The sequence below is a fragment of the Berghia stephanieae genome, chromosome 4, assembly GCF_034508935.2.
Source record: "Berghia stephanieae isolate SIO BIC M18660-M18661 chromosome 4, UCSD_Bste_1.3, whole genome shotgun sequence".
NCBI classification, from domain to species: Eukaryota; Metazoa; Mollusca; class Gastropoda; order Nudibranchia; family Aeolidiidae; genus Berghia; species Berghia stephanieae.
In genome coordinates, this window is record NC_088363.1 from 25,826,212 (window position 1) to 25,849,581 (window position 23,370).

Below are 23,370 nucleotides of genomic sequence, written 5' to 3' on the forward strand. Positions count from 1 at the left end.
TGCATGATCGAGTATTTATGAATATGTGTTTCTTTTGCCACCTAACAGCCAAATTTTAAAGGTTATTTTCTTTCTATTATTTACATTGGAACGTGAGCTGTCAAGACAGGAACATGTGGTTTGCCATGTGCTTCTCGACCTTTGTTTACGTTTGGGGCACCTAACTTTACTGTTCTATTGTGTGTAATCGATTTAGCTATTGCAGTGTATTAAGTAATCTTTTATTATTTCCTCAAGAATATTTAGTAGATCTACCTGCCCATTATCACCCCCTCTCATTCCCCTTTCTTTTCTCTTTTAAGAAAAAAAAAGTTAAATTACCATAGCTATTATTCTTTCCCTCGAGGAAGACTACTAACACCCGAAGAGTCAGAACCATCCTATCAGTGGCGACTTGAACTTGATATGTGGCCAGACTGAAGTGAGTAGGGTTGCCAGTTTGGCATTTTAAATGCCAGATTCCAAAAATCTGGCATTTTTGAAAACCGTTTGGCATTAGAAAAATCATTTGGCATTTGGCATTTTCATTTGGCATTTTCTTTTCTTGTATATTATACTTCAAATGACACCTTTTCTCGACCGTGGTGTAGTGGTTTAGCACTCCACTTAGTAGTCAGTAGGTAAAAAATTACCCCAACGGGAAATTTAGTATAATTTAAAAAAAAAGAAAAAAAAAGAAAAGAAAACACGCAAGCCACCAGGATATGATAGTAAATTGTCTATCAAAAGTGAGTAGTTTTCTTAGAGGGGGTGGGAGTCAACAGACTTTGGCATTTTTTTGAGTGTTTTGGCATTTTTTGAGTCTTCTCCTGGCATTTTGTTGAAAAATAATCTGGCAACCCTGGAAGTGAGTAGCAGATAAAAAGTAGTCCTCCTTCAGAGCCATCAGGCCCGTGGAGCCGGAGTTTATCCCGGTTTCTATAGCCTGAAACGGACAATATCAATTGCTTGCTACCCTTATGATATTGTAATGATTTAGCAGTCGAGTTTTAAAAAAAGTTAAAGTAGTATAGCTATGCTTGCCCCAGGTTTTGGCTAATATCAGCGTTCAAGAGAAAGGATATGGCACAAAACAAAAGGAGAGTTCAATAGATTTACTGTTCAGAGCCTTCACGTGTGCATAAGAAAAGGTGAGACAAAGGACAATAGTTCACAAAAATAGATATCAGTTGTAATTTATCCCTGTGTTGTGCCCAGTCTAAGGCCCTGTAAGTCTAGCAACAAATGCCAAAAAGTGATCACTAAAACTGGTTTCTGGAACGTATCACAGTAAATAATGAGTACGAACTAGCTTGAGGTAAGTACCGTTCTTGACAAAAACACAAGCTGTCTTCTTAAAAACAGGACTACAATTAGGGCATGAAAAAATAAAAAACAGAGCAAAGGTAGACTGAAAATAATTCTTCTTTTCTATGGGGGAAGATTCTCAGTCCCGAGAGTGTTCTCTTGCAGCTGGTGGTTTGTTTTGTCTTTGTTTTTAGTTGTTTTACGGCAATAAGGTCATTTCAGCGCCAGTAAATAGGAAGACGATAGAGGAAAAGTTGTAACCTGAAGTTAAAAACACCGAAGAAAAGCAAGGCAAAGATCCATGGCTCAAATTTAGAACAGAAGGTTCCACGAGCAATCCACTGATGTGCTTATTTTGACATTACCTAAATGTCCCATTAAGGCACAAGAAAAGATCCCTCTATGACTGACACACTTAAATGTTTACAACGTACAGTATAACAAAAACTTGTAACATGAAAGAGATGATTAACAGAGGGGGAAAATATATTTAAAATAAGTGTTATACATTTGACTATCTCTCCCCCCTCCTCTTCCTCCATCCCCGCTAAGACTGGGGAATATACCCGAGCAATCTCAACTCAAATCGACAGAGAGCAAAATAGATATAGGGGACATTGTTTTTTTGTTTACTTTAAGGTTTTTGTGGCGCTTGCAAAAAATAGAAGAGAATCGTATCGTAACAAATTTATAGATTTAGAATTGAAAGTTCACAAGAAAAACTAAGATAAAGGGGAATGGTTCAAATATGGAACGGGTGTAGATTCCAAGAGCATACTATCAATGTACTTAGTTTGAGATCACCTAATATTCTCATCCAGACACAAACAATGGATCCCACTAAGAGGAAGGCACTCAAATGTTTACAAATCATTAGATATATTATTCAAACCAACAAATATAACTACATAACAGAGAGATGATTTAAAAGAAGAAAAAACATCAACATTTTAAAACTATTACTTTACATTTGACTGTTTCCATCCAAACAAAGGACATCGGCCATAACCAGGACAAAAGTAATCTCATTCCAAGACAAAGGCAGACAGCAACTCAGAAAACAGATATACAGGGAAAGAAGACACAGCAAGTTGCTTGTTTGTTTTAAAAGGTTTTACAGCGCTTGCGACACATTTAAGTCATATCAGCGCCAGTAAAAAGAAGAAAACGGAATAGTCAAAATATTCTAGAATTAAATTCAAAGCACCTAAGAAAAACTAAGACAAAGGGGAATTGGTTCAAATAGGGAACAGATGTAGATTTCATGAGCATACCATCAACGTACTTATGTTTGGGTTCCCCTTAAAGTCTCATCCAGACACCAGCACAGGATCACACTCAAATGTTTACAGAATACATGGCTAACAATATATAACAGAGAGATGATTTACAAGGGAAAAAATATATCTCCCAAAACTATACATTTGAATGATTCTCTCCCAGTCAAGGACAAAACTAAGTAATCCCATTCTAAGGCAAAGACAGAAAGCAACTCAGAAAACAGATATAAAGGGATAGAAGACAGCGTGACCTCCTGCCCACCATGGGAAGTCAGCTTGTTCTTGTTTTGTTTGTTTTTAAGGGTTTTACGGCGCTTGCAACACATTAAGTCATATCAGCGCCAGTAAAAAAGGAAGAAAATGGGAAAGTTTTTTTTGTTTGTTGCTTTAGGTCTCTTCCAACACAATTGAGGTTATATGAGAGACCGCTGAAACAAAAAAACAAGCAATCTAACAAAAATAGTACAAATGTAAATCAAAATCATAACCTAAAGATATCATAAGCTAAATTATAAATAACCAAGAACAAACAGGCAGAAGATTTACAGAAAAAAAATATCCCCTGTCAAAAATACAATCACAAACCAACGAAGCAGGATAGGCTAGTAAAGAGAAGAAGAAACGACATCACTATCGGATCGTACACCCATGCGAACATCATAGGTATATGATTCAAAGGTGATGCTCCCATCCAACCACCCGCTGGGAAAGTAAAAAGTTCTAGAATTACAATTAAAGCACCCAAGAAAAGGTAAGACAAAAGGGAATTGGTTCAAATAGGAAAACAGATGTAGATTCCAAGAGCACACTATCAAAGTACTTAGTTTGAGATTATCTTAACGTCTCATCCAGACACAAGCACAGGTCCCCACTAAGAGGAATACACTCAAATGTTTACAAATCATATATAATATGTATACAAAATATAATACAGTGAATAACAGAGAGATGATTTACAAGGGAAAAAATATATCTCCCAAAACTATACATTTGAATGATTCTCTCCCAGTCAAGGACAAAACTAAGTAATCCCATTCTAAGGCAAAGACAGAAAGCAACTCAGAAAACAGATATAAAGGGATAGAAGACAGCGTGACCTCCTGCCCACCATGGGAAGTCAGCTTGTTCTTGTTTTGTTTGTTTTTAAGGGTTTTACGGCGCTTGCAACACATTAAGTCATATCAGCGCCAGTAAAAAAGGAAGAAAATGGGAAAGTTTTTTTTGTTTGTTGCTTTAGGTCTCTTCCAACACAATTGAGGTTATATGAGAGACCGCTGAAACAAAAAAACAAGCAATCTAACAAAAATAGTACAAATGTAAATCAAAATCATAACCTAAAGATATCATAAGCTAAATTATAAATAACCAAGAACAAACAGGCAGAAGATTTACAGAAAAAAAATATCCCCTGTCAAAAATACAATCACAAACCAAAGAAGCAGGATAGGCTAGTAAAGAGAAGAAGAAACGACATCACTATCGGATCGTACACCCATGCGAACATCATAGGTATATGATTCAAAGGTGATGCTCCCATCCAACCACCCGCTGGGAAAGTAAAAAGTTCTAGAATTACAATTAAAGCACCCAAGAAAAGGTAAGACAAAAGGGAATTGGTTCAAATAGGAAAACAGATGTAGATTCCAAGAGCACACTATCAAAGTACTTAGTTTGAGATTATCTTAACGTCTCATCCAGACACAAACACAGGTCCCCACTAAGAGGAATACACTCAAATGTTTACAAATCATATATAATATGTATACAAAATATAATACAGTGAATAACAGAGAGATGATTTACAAGGGAAAAAATATTATCTCCCAAAACTAACTATACATTTGACGGTTTCCCTCTCAGCCAGGGTCAGGACAAAACCATGTGGAAAACAGATATAGGAGGATAGACGAAACAGTAAGTACCTTCCTGCCCACTATGGGAGGTCAGGAACCCCACCGAGCCAGATACAGCAAGTGACCTTCCTGCCCACAATGGGAGGACAGGAACCCCATCCAGATATAGGGGATAGAAGAAACAGCAAGTGACCTGACCTCTCTGTCCACCATGGGAGGTCAGAAGACCTAACCCAGTACTACTGGTAGCATAAACAAAACAGCTCTGATAATGCTTTTATGATAAGAAGAATTATTATTACAAAGCGTTTGTCAGAATAAGATGACTGGTGCTTGGCCATCAATGTTAAATCCAACCAGGTTGGCCTACAGCAGTTTAAAGAATATATAAAAATGAAAAAGAAAAATCGCAAAGACGTGATTATCTTAACAATGTCAGTAAATGATTTTTATTTGTATTAAATAATATATAAAAGGAAAGATATAATCTAAGTGAAATGAGTACGTATTCCATTCTGGTCATTATTCTTGGTAAAAATGATGATTGTCATCATTCAAGAAAATGAACTCAACTCAAATTATAATATTAACGACACCTCTTGGAGACATGAAATAAATGCATAACCTATTCTAATGCTACATAAAAATTTTTTAAAAAGTCAATTACAAAATAAAAAGAAAACAAATAAATACAAATTGAAAAAAAAAATAATAATAATAATAACAAAAAGAAAATAAAACTTTAAAAACATAACTATAATGTAAAACATAATATTGCAATAAACTGCAGCGGTCCTGAAATTTGCTGGAACAAGCAATAAGTTTACATCTTTACGCAGAGAGGCTGATGAAATAACAATAACCTAAGTAGAACAAGCCTAAAGTCAAATGGAGACTTTTTCAAACTTTTTGACTCCTCCATCAATAAAAATTGAAATAAATAAATAAACAAAACTACGCAATTCCCTGCCCGCCAAGCCGTTGTTAGATGATGATCAAAAACACTGCAAATGAAGAAAATTCCTCCTCATAGTGAGATATGTAGTCTAGAGCTTTAACGACTTAAATAATAGAATTATTTGACATTGCTGCATGCTGAGATAATTCAATATGAATTCTATACGAAGAAGGGTCTCTATAAATTACCATAACATTAACTTATTTCACTTGCAAGTTTGGATTAAAAATGATATATAACAAACAGTGATAATAAATATATAACACTCTTCAAATTATTTCGTTGCAGCCTTCTCTTTGTTGTAATTCATCAACATTTTTTTCATCTCACCGATAGCTAGGCCAGGATTCAAACCCTGAAAAGACATGAAATGAAAAAGAAAATGAGAAATTCAAGAATAGGAAATGTCTAATGGATAAAATGCAATACGGTGTCAAGATATGAAATATACCAAAAATGTGATTTAATACCAGTGGTGGAAAACAGAACCAGCTTATACTGTAGCAAGAGAATGTTAAATCTGAAATGAGGCATTAACCTCCCCTATTGTTAACTTTTTACTTGTAATAAATTGTCTTACTTGGCTTATTCCAATCTCTGCTCCACGAGGCTGGGGCTGTGATCACACATATATAAAGCACTGAAGAAGAAGAAGAAGAAGAAGAAGAAGAAGAAGAAGAAGAAGAAGAAGAAGAAGAAGAAGAAGAAGAAGAAGAAGAAGAAGAAGAAGAAGAAGAAGAAGAAGAAGAAGAAAGGAGGTAAAAGATTTCTTCTATATCTGGTCAGAGTTAAGATACAGTCCAGAATGGATATATCGACATCGTCAGGACTGCGGTAAAATGTCAATACCAGCGTGATGTCAATATATCAGTCATTCCAAAAAATGAAAGGGAAACAAATGAGAAAATGTCAGAAAATAACAAGAGAAGTCAATCTTGACGGTTTGGTGACCTTTGAAAGGACTGATTTTGAAATTTATGACGGTTTACTTCATATGAATTTAATATTAATATTTTGGTCCGTCTCTGAAGGCCAAGAATAATTTTATGGACCCTTTCCTCAGCACTGGCAAGGACCTCAAATAAGGAAGCACCATCATGAAGTTGCTGTGAAAACCAGTGGGGGGTCTTGAAGCTACTATGGTGGCATGGCCGGAAACTGGTACCAATGGTAACTTATCCTCATCTGATTCCACATCGGCAATGTCGTCTTCTAAAAATGAACAATTATCGAGTGGTATCGTAGCAGCGTTGACCATGCCCATAATAACAAGACCGATAAGCAGCGCATCAACACTGCAGCTAAGAGAAATTGAGAAATAGTGTAAGAGGTCTGTCTCATCTACCGACACTCAGTCTCGGTTCCAGACTGGGATTGGCCGGGCAGCTTGCGAAGACGGGAAGATAGTGGGTGATGTGGAGAGCGTTTCTTGTTAGCCTATTTGTTGAAAGCCAAGAATATTGATATCGGGAATTCCCGGGACTAGTCTTGACGGTTGACATCATGATTCTGATCAATTATTATAATTATTATTTGATATAGTGCCAGTATCCACAAATAGTAGTCAGAGGTGCTTTACAACAGTTTTTTTCTTTTCAACTACAAAGTCACCAGAACAGTCACACACATATCTTGTTCAAAGTTCACATAGACTCATGAAAAGAAGAATGAAAAAGATTGGTTTTTAAATGCCGTTTGAAGGCCAGTAGACTTTCAAATTGTCAGGTTTTAGGTGGTTAAGAATTCCATCTATAGGAACTGAAAATGCAAAACCACGCTCAGCAAACTTTGTTCTTGGGATGTTTTTCTCCATTAGCGAAGAACTGGCAGATTGCAGAGGTCGAGTGGTCTATATTCCCTCACAAGGCATTCAAGATATTCAGGTAATGTGTGGTGAAGGCAATTGTAAGCAAAATATGTGATTTTGTATTATTCTTTTCTCTATTGGAAGCTAGTGTAGTGACTTAAGGACCAGTGTTATATGGTCCCAAGGCTTTGTCCTTGTAACTATATAAGCAGCTTTGTTTTGCATCAACTGTTACAATAATCCAAGCTGCTGGTAACAAGGGCATGGATGAGTGTTTTGCATGTTTCGTCATCAATAAAATTTCGTATTCTGCATATCATTTGGAGAGTGCTATGAACCGCCTGACAGCACTTTGTTATATGTACGCACATGTCTAGGTGAGTGTCAAAATAGAAACCAAGGTTTCAAAAGACACTGGAATTTTTAATAATAGATTCACTGAAGGACAGTTGATCAATGAGTATATCCTTTCCTGTCTTTTTGAAAACAATCAGCTCAGTTTTGTCCCTGTTGATCAATGACGATTCAGAGGATGTTATTGGACAATAATCTTGGTTTTTCTTTGACTGTTATTTTACATCACAGTGGAATCTCTCTGCATTTTCATTGACCGCTGTGTGGTACTTGCCCTTTTAAAATTGTTTTATTTAGACAAATTATTGCCGGTATCAATATGTCAATATAACCATCTTGTGCTAAAATTGTTGTCATTATAGGCGACAAATATTTACTAATGCTATACAACAAGAAAAAAATCCCGGGACTTTGATGTCATGTCAATATAAGCGTGATGTCAATATATCCACTCTGCACTGAAGGTTAATTGGTAAGAGAACAAATAGTCTTGAAGTCCAAGCAGAGTTAGCTTTTTTTTCTAACACTGTCATTAAAAAATAGGAAGCAAATGTTACTGTCTAATTATAAAAAGGAATCGGGATGGAATCTGGCCTTAAGAACTGTAGCATCTGAGTTAAGACAAAAAAGAAAAACTTTAAAAAGAAAGAAAGAAAGAATGTTGTTTTTTTAGGGGTGTTATGGTGCCTATGAAACTTTTAGGTCATAAGAAATAAGGAATAAAGAATAAGAAAAATAAAACAAGACAAAACAAAGCAAAAAGAGAGAAAAAGCCCAAACAAGACATAAATAATAACCTACAAAGAAATCATAAATTACAAACCTTAGGACACGTCTTGGAACAGTTCATGATAGTGTGGCACCTGTAAAGAGAGTAGCTGTCTTCCATCATGGCTAACCTCTCATCTGTGTAGTCATCTCTGGAATCAATCATCCACCTGTTGGTTTGAAAGCAATGTTTTAAAACCAATCAAAAGAGAAGAAGTGAAGATCAGCTTTTATCTATAATCAATTTTATCCACAAATAAATACAATAAAATACATGTCATGAGTGCCATAGGGATACAAAAAGATTTTGTTAAATCAAATCTATAAAACAATGTGAAAAATATAGGAAATTAACCTTCTAACAAAAAAAACAACAAAAAGAGCAGCATGGCTCAGTGTTATGGTCTTTGCTTTGTGTCCAAAAGGTATCGAGTTTAAATACCCTCTACGTCGCGTTGTATGACCTTGAGCAAGTCACCTCGCCCTATCTCAGTTTGTGCACTAGACTGTGGCTGATGCCTGGGTTATTCCAGTCATCCTTTGAAATAGACCCTAGACAAATTTCCCCTATGAAATGAATAAGGGGAATTTTATTTATTTTAGTTTTATTTAAAACAAAAAAAAAAACCAAAAAAAAATTATTAAATAATAAAATAAAATAGAAGGAAAGCGGTTTGATAACCATCTCCAATAAGACGGCCTCAATACCATAATGGCAGGCGATAAAGACAAATTTTTTTTTAATAAAAAAAAAAAAGGGAGAGGTGGGGGGTGTCGAGAGATTTTTTGGTTCCCCTAAATCAATAACTGCGCTGTTAAACTTTAATAATTTCTTTACCTGTAAGCTTGCATGAGTACTGCAGGGCCAAGGTATTTGTCCGAGTTCCACCAGTAGCTTGGACATGATGTGCTGCAACAGGCGCACAAAATACACTCATACAAACCATCCTAGGAATGAAGTAGAAAATAAATTCACTCAGACTCATATTGTATGGCAATGTGAGTACAAACAATATATATGTCAAGTATATCCAGATTTAATTCACTTGAGAGAAAGCTATACTTTTCCTCAATCTCATATTCATAATCCTGGAGCACAACTTTTAAGCAATCTCACATAAACCAGAACTGATAATACAAAAACAATAATACCTGGCTGGGGAGAAAAAAAAGGAAATAATAACAATATATAATCAGAAATAATACACATACCAGCTTGGCACGGTCTGCCTGGGATTGAAGATAGGATTTCTTTCCAACATCCTCCTCTTTGATGTCTTTCTTTTTAAGATATGGTTCAATAGCACTATACTGGGCGTAAAAGTTGCTCATGTCCTGCGAAAGATATTTTTAAAAATATGATTAAATAATATAAAAAGAAAAGTATGCATTAATTGAGATTTTGACACCAAACGACAAATTAAATTTAGAAACAGGAAATTGGATTGAGATGTCAGTTATAAGATAAGAAATCCAACATGATGTCTGTTTCAATGTAATAAATCTATCATATTTGAGCAAAAAGATACTTACTGGTACAAGATCTTTCACCACATACATATGAGGGAGAGGGTAAATCTTCACAGGCTTGCTTTTGTCATTGATCTTGCTATTAAAGGATTAAAAAATAAAGAAATTGTTGAAAGAAAACACCTATATCGATACATTGGAACATGAAAAAAAAAAAAGTTGCAGAGTACAAAAGTTGAGGTTTAATAAATTTTATGTTAAAAAACATACTGCTTTAACCACCACGACGCAGGCCATACAATAAAAATGCAAGAGCTTTATCCAGATGTTGGCGAATTTGAAAGATAAATCAGGGACAGCTAAAAAAGAAAGTAACATCCTTTCTCTTGTCGTGACATTGTTATAATTCCATGAAAAGGTACACAGATCTATCCCACAAATGTGTGTTATCAAGAAGAATCATCCATCTTGTCAAGTAAACAAATTGGGGAGTTTATCTTGCCCAAAGAAAACAAAGTGCCCAAAGCGTGACTCAAACCTAGAACCTCCTCCCAGCTATAGTGCATTGCCTCACACATTTAGTTACCTCCCCTATAATAATACTTGATAAACCCAGCATTAAACAAACACATACACACACACACAAACATATATATATATAATATATATATATATATATATATATATATATATATATATATATATAATATATATATATATATATATATATATTATAATTTCTGCCTCCACATAATGTCAACCCCGAACACAAATTATATATAATTTGGTAAATGTATGAGGAAATAAAAATTAATAGTAATGGTGTGTACTCGCCATAAACATGCCAAAGTATTAACTCCATCAATGTTCATTGCACAAGAGCCACATATACCCTCACGACAAGACCGTCTAAAAGTGAGAGTAGAATCATCTTCATTCTTGATTTTGATGAGAGCATCCAAGACCATAGGACCACAACTAAAACAAAGAGGAAAAGTATTTACAAATGACACAAACTGTAAATCAGTTTGAAAAACAAATTTAATAAAAAGTAATTAAAGTAAAAAACAAAACAAGATATGACCAAAGTGATGAGCACTGATAAAAAAGTCCAAAAGCTCAAAGTGTGGTTAATGGAGAAAAGCTGGCTTATGTCAACAATTTTGTATATCTTGGTACAAGAATAGAGGCAAATGGAAAATAGACCCCTGATATCCAAAGGAGGAGAGCAATTGCCCAAAACAAAATTGACAAAAATGATGACATTATGGAAAAGTGAAAGCATCCAACTGAAAATGAAAATATTAAGAACATGTACATTTCCAACAGCATTATATGGATGGTAATCATGGACAATCACAAAAAAAAAAAACGATGAGAACAAAATAAAATTGAAATGAAATGCTACCAGAAAATTCTCCACATTCCCTGGACAGCATAGGAAACTAACCAAAATGTGAAAAGAGTCCCTGGGCATTAGGGAGCCATATATCATCAAGATGATACAGAAACTAAAACTAGATTTTTTTTTTTTTTTGACATATCGAGACATGACCCTCTGGAAAACATTTTCTAGAGGGCATTGCAGAGGGTAAAAGAGGGAGAAGGAGACCAAGAAGAAGATGGTCACAAAACATCAGCAAATGGATGAATAAGCCAGTGACTGAATGTGGAAGGATGGCACAGAGGCCACGTCCATGAGGGATAAGCCATCATGATGATGAGAACAAGATTTTTAAAAATATAATTTATCTCATTTTAAGAAGCTAAATTATTCAGATTGGAAATTGAGATTCTTTATCTTTATACAACAACTGGATGTTCAAACTTTGTAATTTCTGTGATATAAATAGTCGCTGTATAGAAGTGTGAAACAAAAAAAACAAACAAATATTGACGCTTCAAATTTTCAAAAATAAAAAACACTCAAAGAAACAAAATCAAATCCAAAGTTTAAAAGACAAATAACACCTTACTCATTCAAATCCACATCATAGGTTTGAAGTTTTGGCTTGTCTCCTGGCTGATCAGGATTCTGGATAGGATGGAGAATTAATTACAATTGAAATTGTGTAAAAACCTATTTCTTAACCACATAAACCACTATCTTTCACACTAATTGCCATTTATCAAATAGCAAGTGTTTGATATCGTGAACGATTGAATAATGTTCAGGTGGCAGACTAAAAGAGAATAAAAGCTTTTACATGGAACACAACAGCTTCTCCTATGCAATTTGAAATTCACAGAGCTTAGCAATGAATCATACTGCAGAGCTGCCAACCCTTCACATTCTTAAAGTGGAATCAGAGCATCAGAAATGAGTAATATAAGACCTTAACAACAGGAATTGGAATTTTACGATCATTTATCTATCATTATCTGCCAAATTTTAGCAATTAATGACCTCTCCAAATTACCACTAAAAACATGAAGATGGAATTCTAACACAGCTGGCAACAAGAGCACCTGTCCTAGGGTATATAATGGGGAAGGAGGAAGGAATAAAAATTAATTTTCCTACTTACATTTGGTGTGGCAATTGGTAAACATAAAATTCTTTTCACCTTATTCCCCAGAGTTTGCATGAATCCATGTGTGTGACTCTTGGGCTATGATTCAGTTTTACATTTATCCTACTTCTTTTCCCACCATATTAAAAAAAAAAAAAAAATCTTGAGTGCAAATGAAACATTTAGCATGTGTAGGGGTGCGCTTAATAGGATATGTGTGATCAGAAAAAGATAATATGATTCTTCTTTCCATACTTGTATGGATGGTTTAAAGGTTTCTTTGACAGAATACTTACCCATCTGTAAATTTGAAACTTTTTAATATTAGCTGTCTGAGTGGCAGGTGTGGCAGCAGTCTGAGTAGCCCGAATCTATAAGAAAAAAAAACAACCCCAAAATCAAACAAAAATTAATCATTCAAACATGAAAATCTAAAAAAAAGGTAATGTGAAATCCTAGAGGTTGTCGAGGATGCAGAAAAATCTAAATTTAACAAAGTGGTTTTACAGAGTCTGATCGCATTAACTACACACAGTTATCCAGTTGAGTTGCAATAACTTTAAACAGTTATCCAGAGACAAGTCTAAAGTTGAGATTACAATGACTTATCTTCCCTATTTGAATCTGATACGTGTTTGTAGTTGCGCAAACACTTTTTGGATTTAGTGCTAGTCGATGCTGTGTGCATAGATGTCATAGCAACAAATTTCTGCAACCAACCTCTTTCTGAAACTGTTTGCAAACATGCATGCATTGAAAACTTTTTGGACGTTCGTTTTCTATCATAGACAATGCCACAGAGTAAATGATTCAACATGAACATTGTTTGTTCTGGTTTCCCTTTTCTTGTGAATGATATATAAGTCTACGACAAAAATGAGAAAATGGTTTGTGACAGATGCTTGGTTCAGGTCTCTTTGAGAAAATCTTTTGGGTCTTCTCTTTAAGGGGGGTCCCAATAGCTCAGTTGGTAGAGCACTTGTTTCACAAGCAAAGGGACCAAGAACGATCCAGGGTGCAGTCGAGACTTTTTCTGGCCCCCGTATCCACACAGCAGTGATTGGATAGCTGAGTAGATTTAGCAGAAAGTACTTTGCGATATACTAGCCACCTATCCAGAGGGAAGTAAGCAATTGCTATTGTCTGTTTCAAACTATAGAAACCGGGATAACTCCAGCTCCATGAGCCTAATAGCTCTGGAGGACTATTCTTTTTTTTTTCTTTAAAGAGTCAATGTACAACCATTCACCTAATTGAGACAACCAATACCAACTATTTTGTATATATGGATATATGATCAATATTCTATAGCTTGGCTATAAATAGAGCTCTCATTCCAAGCTACCATGATTGTTTAAACTATCAAAACAATGAAGCAAAACTGGTGGCAAATTCTCTAGCACATAAATGAACTTTACATTACGCAGATGTCTGTGCAGATAGCTCAGTGGGTTAGCCCACCTTTCATTAATATGTTTTTGCTGCACTGGTTCGAATTGATGTTTATTGTTTTCCCTTTTCTTCTGTTTCTATAATGAACAGGAGTTTTTAAATTAATATAATTTTTTTCCTCCCATTATTTTTCAATTTTTATTCATATATTTTGCTTTAATACATTTATTTGAGTATGCTCCGGTATGTGGGGTGAATTTTTAATTCAGAAAAGTGAGTGGAGCAGGCACTTATGTTGGTAACAACAAGATATGAAGTGAGTAGAAAAGTGCCAGAAGACAATAGAGAATAAAAATTTTTTCGCGGCGGTGGTGGGGTTTGAACCTGCGACCTTATTGGTACGACAACTCCGCCTGGCAGGTGAGAGCGTGGCTCTACCGTGTGAGCTATCCACGAATACAAAAATATTCAGAGTGCCTATTTAATTTACTTCTAGGGGCAACACTTCCTCGTGATTATATATAAATACATCCTGCTATTACTTTGTCTTAACTTTTGAGCCAGAGTAAAACTAAAAAAACTAAAAGTAAACGCAGTGGCTATTTTTACAGTCCCGTAAAGATGGTTCTCGGGGCTATTTTTACAGTCCCGTAAAGATGGTTCTCGGGGCTATTTTTACAGTCCCTTAAAGACGGTTCTGGTGGCTATTTTTACGGCGTTGCGGTAATAGATTTATAAATAGGAACAGATTGGCTGAGTAGACGCCATTAGCTCTAAAACTCTCACTCACTTCGTTCAGGTGCGGCGAGTTAGCAGTCTCTGTCTCTCTCTCTCTTTCTTTCATTCTTTCTCTATGTCCTTCTCTCTCTTCTCTCTTTCTTTTCTATCTCTCTCCCTCTTTCTTTCTTTCATTCTTTCCCAATCTCTTTCTTTCTCTATTTCCCCCCCCCCCCCTCTCTCTCTCTCTCTCTCTCTTTCTCTCTCTCTCTCTCTCTCTCTCTCTCTCTCCCGGTCTTTCTACATTCTTTCTTTGTTTCTCTTTCTTTCATTCTTTCTCTATCCCTTTCTTTCTTTCTTTCTTTCCCTATCTCTCATTTTCTCTCTCCCTCTCTTTCTTTCATTCGTTCCCAATTTCTTTCTTTTTCTATCTCTTTCTCTCTCTCTCTCTCTCTCTCTCTCTCTCTCTCTCTCTCTCTCTCTCTCTCTCTCTCTCTCTCTCTCTCTCTCTCATTTTCTCTCTCTCTCTCTCCCTCTCTCTCTTTCTTTCTTTCATTCGTTCCCAATCTCTTTCTTTTTCTATCTCTTTCTCTCTTTCTCTCTCTCTCTCTCTCTCTCTCTCTCTCTCTCTCTCTCTCTCTCTCTCTCTCTCTCTCTCTCTCTCTCTCTCTCTCCTCTCTCTCTCTCTCTTCTTTCTTCTCTTTTTTTTCTTTTTCCTTTTCTTTTTTCTCTATCTTATCTCCTCTTCCCTAGTGGTACCTCAAAGCCTAGGCAGAGGGGTCTGACCACAAGGTGAACACCGCTTTGGCGGAGAACAATAAAACAACCTCCCAACGGGAAGGGAGGAGCAATACAGCGACCACTCTTGTCTGGTCGGAACAAACACTGGGTCAATCGGTAAAGGAGTAGGAGCAACGCGATGGTGGGACCAAAGTAAAAGGCCCTCTCCACCTCGGCGCCCCAATGAGGATCAGTCTTGGGCACCTCTATTATTTTGGATCATGACCGCCCATGGGAGAGAACTATCATCATTATTTACTTTCTTTTTTTTTTTAAATATTATTCAAAAGAACAATATTTAAGCCTGAGGTGTTTCGCAATGTGCATCTTTACCATGGACATCCACATGGGGGGGGGGGGGGGGTAGTCATTTGTCCACAATATGGTTTGGAGTTGGAGGTGGGGGGGGTTTCTAAAATTATGGTCAAAATGTGTCCAATTGGTTTGTGAACGGCCTCTTTTCTGAAATTGGATTCAAACCCACTCTCACGTGAGAAGACTGCACCCTGAATGTTAGACGTCTACGTCTTTTAAAATTGTATAAACCGTTAGTCCTTCCTGAATGGTTATACTGGTAAAGTGTAAACAAAAGCCAACCTGTAAAGTATTATATCTTGAGGGGTGTCGACTCAAGCAGGAACTAAATATGCTTTCAGTGTTTGATAATAGATCTATATTATGTATGTTTGACAGAAAAAAAAATCAAGACATACAACCTAACCTGCCCACTGATGATAGAAAACGGGCTGTTCTGTACTGCAAACATAACTTATGCAAAAAAAAAAAAAATTATATGTAATAAAAATGACAGTACCGTAAAAATCGCTAAGAGAATTGACTTTGACTTTACATTAATTGTTTGTTAAGTTTAGTTTTAGATTTAGATCTAAATATGTTAAATGAAATTAATTTTGCTTTCATTCACCGCCTCTAGATCTGTACATCTAAATATCGGGAGAAATGATATGTGAAGTTTTGTGAATACTGCAAAAAGATGATAATCTATAACTATGCGGATAATTGAACAGAATCGCATCAACGCCGTAAAAATAGCCATGAGAACCGTCTTTACGGGACTGTAAAAATAGCCCCGAGAACCATCTTTACTGGACTGTAAAAATAGCCCCGAGAACCATCTTTACGGGATTGTAAAAATAGCCCCGAGAACCATCTTTACGGGACTGTAAAAATAGCCACTGCGAAAAGTAAAAGTAAAAGGAGGCGTCTAGACAGAGTCTAGGTTATGTTTTTGTTTGTTTGTTTTTAAGGGTTTTACGGCGCTTGCAACACATTTAGGTTATATCAGCGCCAGTAAAAAGGAAGAAAATGGTATAGTAAAAAGTTCTAGAATTACAATTAAAGCACCCAAGAAAAAGTAAGACAAAGGGGAGCTGAGAACAAATAGGGATCAGATGTAGATTCCAAGAGCATACCACCAATGTACTTAGTTTGAAATCACCTACAAGTCTCATCCAGACACAAGCACAAAATCCAACAAAGAGGAACACACTCAAATGCTTACATTATACATTCAAAATAAAAATAATAATACATAACAGAGAGATGATTTACACGGAAAAAAATATCATCTCCCAAAACAATAACTATGCATTTGACTGTTTCCCTCCCAGCTAGGATCCCGCCAGTGCCAGGACAAAACCAAGTAATCTCATTCCAAGACAAAGACAGAAAGCATGTCGGAAGACAGATATAACGGGATAGAAGACAGTGTGTACCTCCCTGCCCACTATGGGAGGTCAGGATCCCCACCCAGAGAGTCTAGGTTAGACAGACCCTGCATAGACTACTACTAAGCACCACAATAAGTCAGCAATGGCTATAATTGGGAAACCATGGAAAATGTAAATTATTTACCTGTGCTAATTGAACCAGAGACTTTGCTGTTGGCGAAAGTTTGGTGATTGCTCTATGCATTGACATCTTGGGTCTTGAAGTTCCTATTTGACTTTGGTGATGACAATCAGCTGTAATGTTTTCAGTCCAAAGGAAGTTGAATGTGGGTTGGTTTCATAACGTGTACCATAAAGTTATTCAATTAAGATGCCAAAGAATTCTAATAATTACTGCCACAGCTATAATTATACAGCCACCAGTTCAAACTATATTATTAGGCCGAGAAATAATTTTTTTAAAAATACTACTGCTGTTTGTGAACAATTAAAAGTGATTAAACTTGTCCAAAAAAGAATTTCTAGTTATAAAGTTCAGAGTTAAATGTAAAAATTGGCAAAATAGGATAATTTCATAAGGGTCAGCAAAGGACAATACTTGATAGACCAATACCAATGGATTGTGTCTTTCGGTGTTTGATTAATCAACTCAATGTTCTTTATTTTCCCTACAATCATGTTGTACTCATACTATTACAAACAGTTTGCCTGCATGCCGCTTTATAACAAATCAATCTCTCATGAGTTAAAAATCTTTTGCTACTTTTGAAGAGAAAATACGAACAATAAAGTTGTACTCGTAGTCGGATATTTGTTCGACCGGGTCGTATAGAGCAGTAAAGTTAGGTGCCCCAAACGTAAACAAAGGTCGAGAAGCACGTGGCAAACCACATGTTCCTGTCTTGACAGCTCACGTTCCAATGTAAATAATAGAAAAAAATAACCTTTAAAATTTGGCTGTTAGGTGGCAAAAGAAACACATATTCATAAATACTCGATCGTGCATCAAATAATGTCTAGATATGGATATTTTATGAACAAAAGGTAAAATTTTCTAAAATTTATCAAAAGTTACAGTCTATCTATTTTTAGACCAGAGCAAATTATTGCGCTGGTGTGAACAAAACGAGAATTATTCGGAGCCTGATTTTCATAATAATTTAGCCTTATATTATTATTTCTGCAACTGTTAGATTTTATGTAAACATATTTTCAATACTGAAAGTGTATTGCCTACAACTCAAACTACAAAATTGGGAGACCTATATTGTGCGTAAATTATTCCGGTCCCTAACGGAAATCACTAGCAACTTGTTATTGTTTACGTTTGGGGCACCTCACTTTACTGCTCTATAGAGCAGTAAAGTGAGGTGCCCCAAACGTAAACAATAACAAGTTGCTAGTGATTTCCGTTAGGGACCGGAATAATTTACGCACAATATAGGTCTCCCAATTTTGTAGTTTGAGTTGTAGGCAATACACTTTCAGTATTGAAAATATGTTTACATAAAATCTAACAGTTGCAGAAATAATAATATAAGGCTAAATTATTATGAAAATCAGGCTCCGAATAATTCTATAGAGCAGTAAAGTGAGGTGCCCCAAACGTAAACAATAACAAGTTGCTAGTGATTTCCGTTAGGGACCGGAATAATTTACGCACAATATAGGTCTCCCAATTTTGTAGTTTGAGTTGTAGGCAATACACTTTCAGTATTGAAAATATGTTTACATAAAATCTAACAGTTGCAGAAATAATAATATAAGACTAAATTATTATGAAAATCAGGCTCCGAATAATTCTCGTTTTGTTCATACCAGCGCAATAATTTGCTCTGGTCTAAAAATAGATAGACGTAACTTTTGATAAATTTTACCTTTTTGTTCCATAAAATATCCATATCTAGACATTATTTGATGCATGATCGAGTATTTATGAATATGTGTTTCTTTTGCCACCTAACAGCCAAATTTTAAAGGTTATTTTCTTTCTATTATTTACATTGGAACGTGAGCTGTCAAGACAGGAACATGTGGTTTGCCATGTGCTTCTCGACCTTTGTTTACGTTTGGGGCACCTAACTTTACTGTTCTATTACGCATGCGTAAGTTGTTTAGGAATGGCGGAGTAAACAAATCGCTTGGCTTGGTAGGTCGCCAAAATGTTATGTATTTGTTAATTCTTGTATTGTGTAATGTCTGTTCATTATTATAAAATAACATGCAAATGTTAAATACGATTCTCTAACTTTTTAAAATAAAATATCTCGAGGGACATTAGGGAATATGCACTGACCCTTCTCGACAGAATTCAAATATTTCATACAATTAACACTCGCATGTCATAACATGACCGACAAAGAAGAAAGACAGAAGGTATACCAATAATGAGGAGGATCAGTGATGAAGTGTTTAACTCATGCTGCGCTAAATAAACGTAGTGCTTTTATTGGAACAGATTTCTACGTCTTATTGACGGGCTGTCGTTATTGCCAGATATAAAGAAAATTGATCATTGGCAGAGACTGAGAGTCAGTGAGACAGTTCAGTTGAGACTGTCTGACGTAGGCAGTTTAGTGAGCAGCAGCAGTGGCAGTCAAATTGTGACCCAACTCGCCCATAAGAAAGTTGTGACTGGAAATTGCCGTTCGCGTTTTGGGGGATTCAATTAAAGATACATAACTTCGTTATAAAGAAGAATATCGCAGATATTTTGATATCATTATTTACGTCTTTCAATTTCCTTTGAAATGGTGCCAATTAAGGAAAAATCCATGAAAAATTCCAGAAGTTATATGAAGTTAAAATTTGGCAATTTTAAAATGCATTTATTTCTTTATTTACCGCGTGTGTTTTTAATTTAAAAACGCTTGTTTTTAGAATAACATCTAAATTTTATTCATGATAAATTTCAGGGCTCTATATCTATGCACAGACACTTTTTAACTCTGCGCCGAAATGCCATGTTTACATTATCCTGTCATCATGGCTGCCCGACGATATCGATAGTCATATCGATATTTTAAATTTAGTTCTGTATTATTTAAAATTTAGTCCATAATATTTTCAGTACTATTATTTACTTCATTTTTATTTTGAATACATACTTTCCAACTTTTTTTTTAATAGGCATTTTGTGGTTTTTGTTTTAAAAGTTCGTAGATTTCTTCTCTTTGTGAAATTTGATATTAATAATATCGATATTTTAAAAATACCAATTGCTTTGATTTTATTTTGCCATCAAGTCATCAAGTTTTTTTCCCATATATGTTTAGATATGTTTATTATCATTTGTATCCATATTCTAAAGGCCTTAGCCTTAATAATTATTATGGTTGAAGTTCTACTAGTTATAAATTTTGACACCCCTACACATTGAGAGAGAAAGGGGGGGGGGGGGCTGGGGGAATAAAATTATATTAATTGTCAGTTCAAATGATGTAATAGCAATAAACCCAAAGTGGTTCAACAGAATTTTTTAAAGTATTAAAAGCCAACTTTCCTTCTAATTAAAATAGAGAATCCATTTCAATTTATTTGTACTTTTTCAATCTATCATTTTATTCCTTTATTTATATGCAGTTAAATTTGCCAGAGGTAAAAATAAACTCATTATGTCATTACACAACATGTTTATGTCGTTTCATTTAAATACTCTCCAACTCAAACCCTTTTTTATTCTCTATGTATTAAATCAAAGAGGGGAATTATTTGCAATTGTTTCAGTGAGATATTGGAGATAAATCCAAAAGTGATATAGCAAATTGTTTCTTACGTCTTTTAATTAGGCCTATGTAACATTTGTGTCATATTCTGTAATAATGTGTTAATTTGAAATGTTTATCTTCCTCTTTATTAATGTCGTAAATGCATTGTCCTTGATAAGACGAACATTTTGTTATACAATATACGATAAGAACTCCATATTGACTGTTTTAACCATTTTTTATTAACATCACGCGATTTCGGTTACAACTTTGTAATGGTAATTTTGGGGTAAAAATTGGTCTAAAATTTCAGAATTTGAACTGTCGTAACTACATTTCTAATCAAGATAGAAACAAAATTCAAACTGTTTTGTAATCTGTGTTGCCAGCTCTTTCATATGGCATTGGTTTCAAGTGTGTGAGTTACATTTAGAGTTTCTATTAAACTCCAGTTGCATTGAAGGTAAAATAATTTTTTAGAAAGACCTTATTAAATGTGTTGAGCGGTCAGGTGGCTTCGTAGCGCAGCGGACAGATGTCAGACTCTAACCTTGAAAGTACCGGGTTCAATTCCCATTGTAGACATTTTTTAAAAAAAATTTACCTTATATATATTTGCTTTTTTTTCTTTCTTTTTTTTTTCAAAAACTTTTTATCATGTTTTTAAAAAACTTAGATTTTAATTTTCTAAAATTATTTATTTATTTAAGATCAGTATTTGTGTGCCATGTTTCTTTTTACTTTTGATTTGTTTAATTAATGTTATTAGTTTTTAATTTATTGTCATTGTATAAACGTACTTCGGTAATCACTGACTAAGCAGCGTGCTAAACTACAATCTAAAACTATTTAAACCACATGGGCGTATGCAGCAACATTTTCATTAATTTACCATCACCGCCAATGGAGGTGCATAAAAACGGCACCATAAAATTAACCAACAATCAATAAATCAGTCGATGGGTGATGGATACTGTATCTACACAATATGTATCGACATTCGTGTGGATGTCATGGCCGAATGGTTAAGTCGTCTGCCTTAGAAGACTTGTCAGAATCGTCGCTGTGGGTTCGAATCCTGGTTCTGCGACTTTTACAATTATGGTTAGACCTAAGGAATTACTTAAAGTTAAAGGCTGTGACCACGAGTTTAACTATACGGAGTGTCTACGTTCACGGTAACCGGGCATCAAGCATCAGGGTCTACGTACACGGTAACCTTGGGAGGGAAGGGCGAAGGTTGCATTGAGCTTATTGCACAGTAACTTATGAGCTTGATTTCTTTCATTCCTACTCCTACCCCCCCCCCCCCCCCCCGCCCTTTGTGTTTGTTTGTTTCTGTGTGTATGTGTGTGTGTGTCATAGCTGGGCTGTCCGACATTTGGCTGATTAAATTGGCCGCCAAACAGAGAGTCTATAGTTTGGTATTAGACACCCACTAACCGATGCCTTGATTTTTAATCCATTAGCCTAGGCCTAGTGAGAGACAAATCCTACATGTATTTGCAAACCGAGCTGAAAGTTTCACCGTGAGATGCAAGGGGGAAGGGATGACACTATGACAAGAGAGAGAGAGAGGGGGGGCGGTATTGGGGAAGATGAAAGAACAATGGGTCGCCTGATGACGTAGATCAAAGGGGTGCTTTACAATACGTGATTCGTGCAATTTTAACCTCTTAACACCAACACTGATTTTTTTTTCGTCCAGGTAATAGTTTCCCTATTGTTAATGCAGAATAAATCGTTTCCACCAATTAAGCTATAATAGCATAGCTTGTCTTTTAATGATAACATTAAGACTAAGATCTGGTGTTAGGTTAAAGTAAGATTGAATCTCGCTTTTTATGGGTTAAATTGTATTGTTTGATTTTTAATAATAACACACACACACACACACAGAGCGAGGTCCATCCACCACTTGTATTGCAGCGCAAACCAGTTACCAGAGTTACCGTGTACGTAGATCCTGAGGCTAGGTGCCTGGTTACCGTTTATGTAGACACTGCCTTAACTATATATTATATATGCAGTGTAAATCAAAAGTATGGATGTCCAACAAATGATTTGTCTTACAGACAATTGGAAAGGGAGAGGGGAAGAGATATTGTTATGGGCACGATTATTCAGTTCAATTTTTTCTAACAATAGCAACCAAAAATAAAACAAACACTGTCAGGTATTAGGTCTAATTATATCCAGACATCTAAATTTGGATTTCTCTAGTCATCGACATAGCCATGTAAATGTGAATCAATCATCCGTCTTCCCCAAAACTGCAAAGGCATGGAAGTGATACCAGACGCCAATTTACTTCAGATTTGGTTAAATATTCTGGGATTTACTGAAAAGAATATATAATAATGTTTAAAAAATTAAAGTTAGGTAGCAGTAGAGATACTCTTGGAATGATATAGAACCAAGTTTGTCCACCATATTTATTTTTCATTTTAACGTTACTCGAGACTGAAACACACAGACCTGAAATTTCAGGAATGGCAAAAGGGTTTTAATAGCAGATGATGCTTATCCAGGTCAGGCCATATCAAGTCAGTAAACATCCTCTCGCTCATATATGTTCAGTTTTAAAATAGTTTAAATTTTGCTCAGGTTTTCGCATATTTCTACATTCCATATTATGCACATATTTTTTATGTATTTGTACAATTGATAAAGCAGATATGCTTGACATTGATAACCCATATACGGAAGAAGTCCTTCTTGTCTCAATATTATCATTTTAGTCTTGGATGTTACCTGAACATGACAATGTTTTAGCGTTGTTTTATTTTGGAC

At 35.4% G+C, this 23,370-nt stretch overlaps 2 protein-coding genes across 7 annotated transcripts in view; one reads left to right on the plus strand and one right to left on the minus strand.

Moving 5' to 3' along the window:
• The first annotated feature begins 898 nt into the window (after positions 1 to 898).
• LOC144970310 (uncharacterized) overlaps positions 899 to 23,370 on the plus strand; it is a 28,106-nt gene continuing 5,634 nt past the window's right edge. Inside the window, exon 1 of one of the 6 annotated variants that reach the window (XM_078909811.1) lies at positions 899 to 1,130. The gene's annotated coding sequence lies outside the window, so the exon portion shown is untranslated. The other 5 variants (XM_078909806.1, XM_078909808.1, XM_078909809.1 and 2 more) reach the window with 5 other exon arrangements.
• On the minus strand, positions 4,842 to 17,451 carry LOC144970312 (succinate dehydrogenase [ubiquinone] iron-sulfur subunit, mitochondrial-like). The gene is made up of 9 exons (XM_078909812.1): positions 17,055 to 17,451; positions 12,587 to 12,661; positions 11,754 to 11,812; positions 10,612 to 10,755; positions 9,841 to 9,916; positions 9,520 to 9,642; positions 9,146 to 9,255; positions 8,363 to 8,477; positions 4,842 to 5,733 (listed from the first exon to the last, which is right to left on the minus strand). The coding sequence occupies exons 1-9, from the start codon at positions 17,118 to 17,120 to the stop codon at positions 5,653 to 5,655; spliced, it is 849 nt and encodes a 282-aa protein (XP_078765938.1). The 5' UTR covers positions 17,121 to 17,451; the 3' UTR covers positions 4,842 to 5,652.

What these genes read in the sequence shown, in the direction of transcription:
- LOC144970312 (XM_078909812.1), bottom strand. Translation starts at nt 17,120, where the DNA reads ATGTCAATGCATAGAGCAATCACCAAACTTTCGCCAACAGCAAAGTCT. An exon ending in TATGATGTGGATTTGAATGA is followed by an intron (nt 10,756 to 11,753) that starts GTAAGGTGTTAT and finishes TCTTTGTTTTAG; the next exon opens with TTGTGGTCCTATGGTCTTGG. An exon ending in AGGCAGACCGTGCCAAGCTG is followed by an intron (nt 9,256 to 9,519) that starts GTATGTGTATTA and finishes CTTCATTCCTAG; the next exon opens with GATGGTTTGTATGAGTGTAT.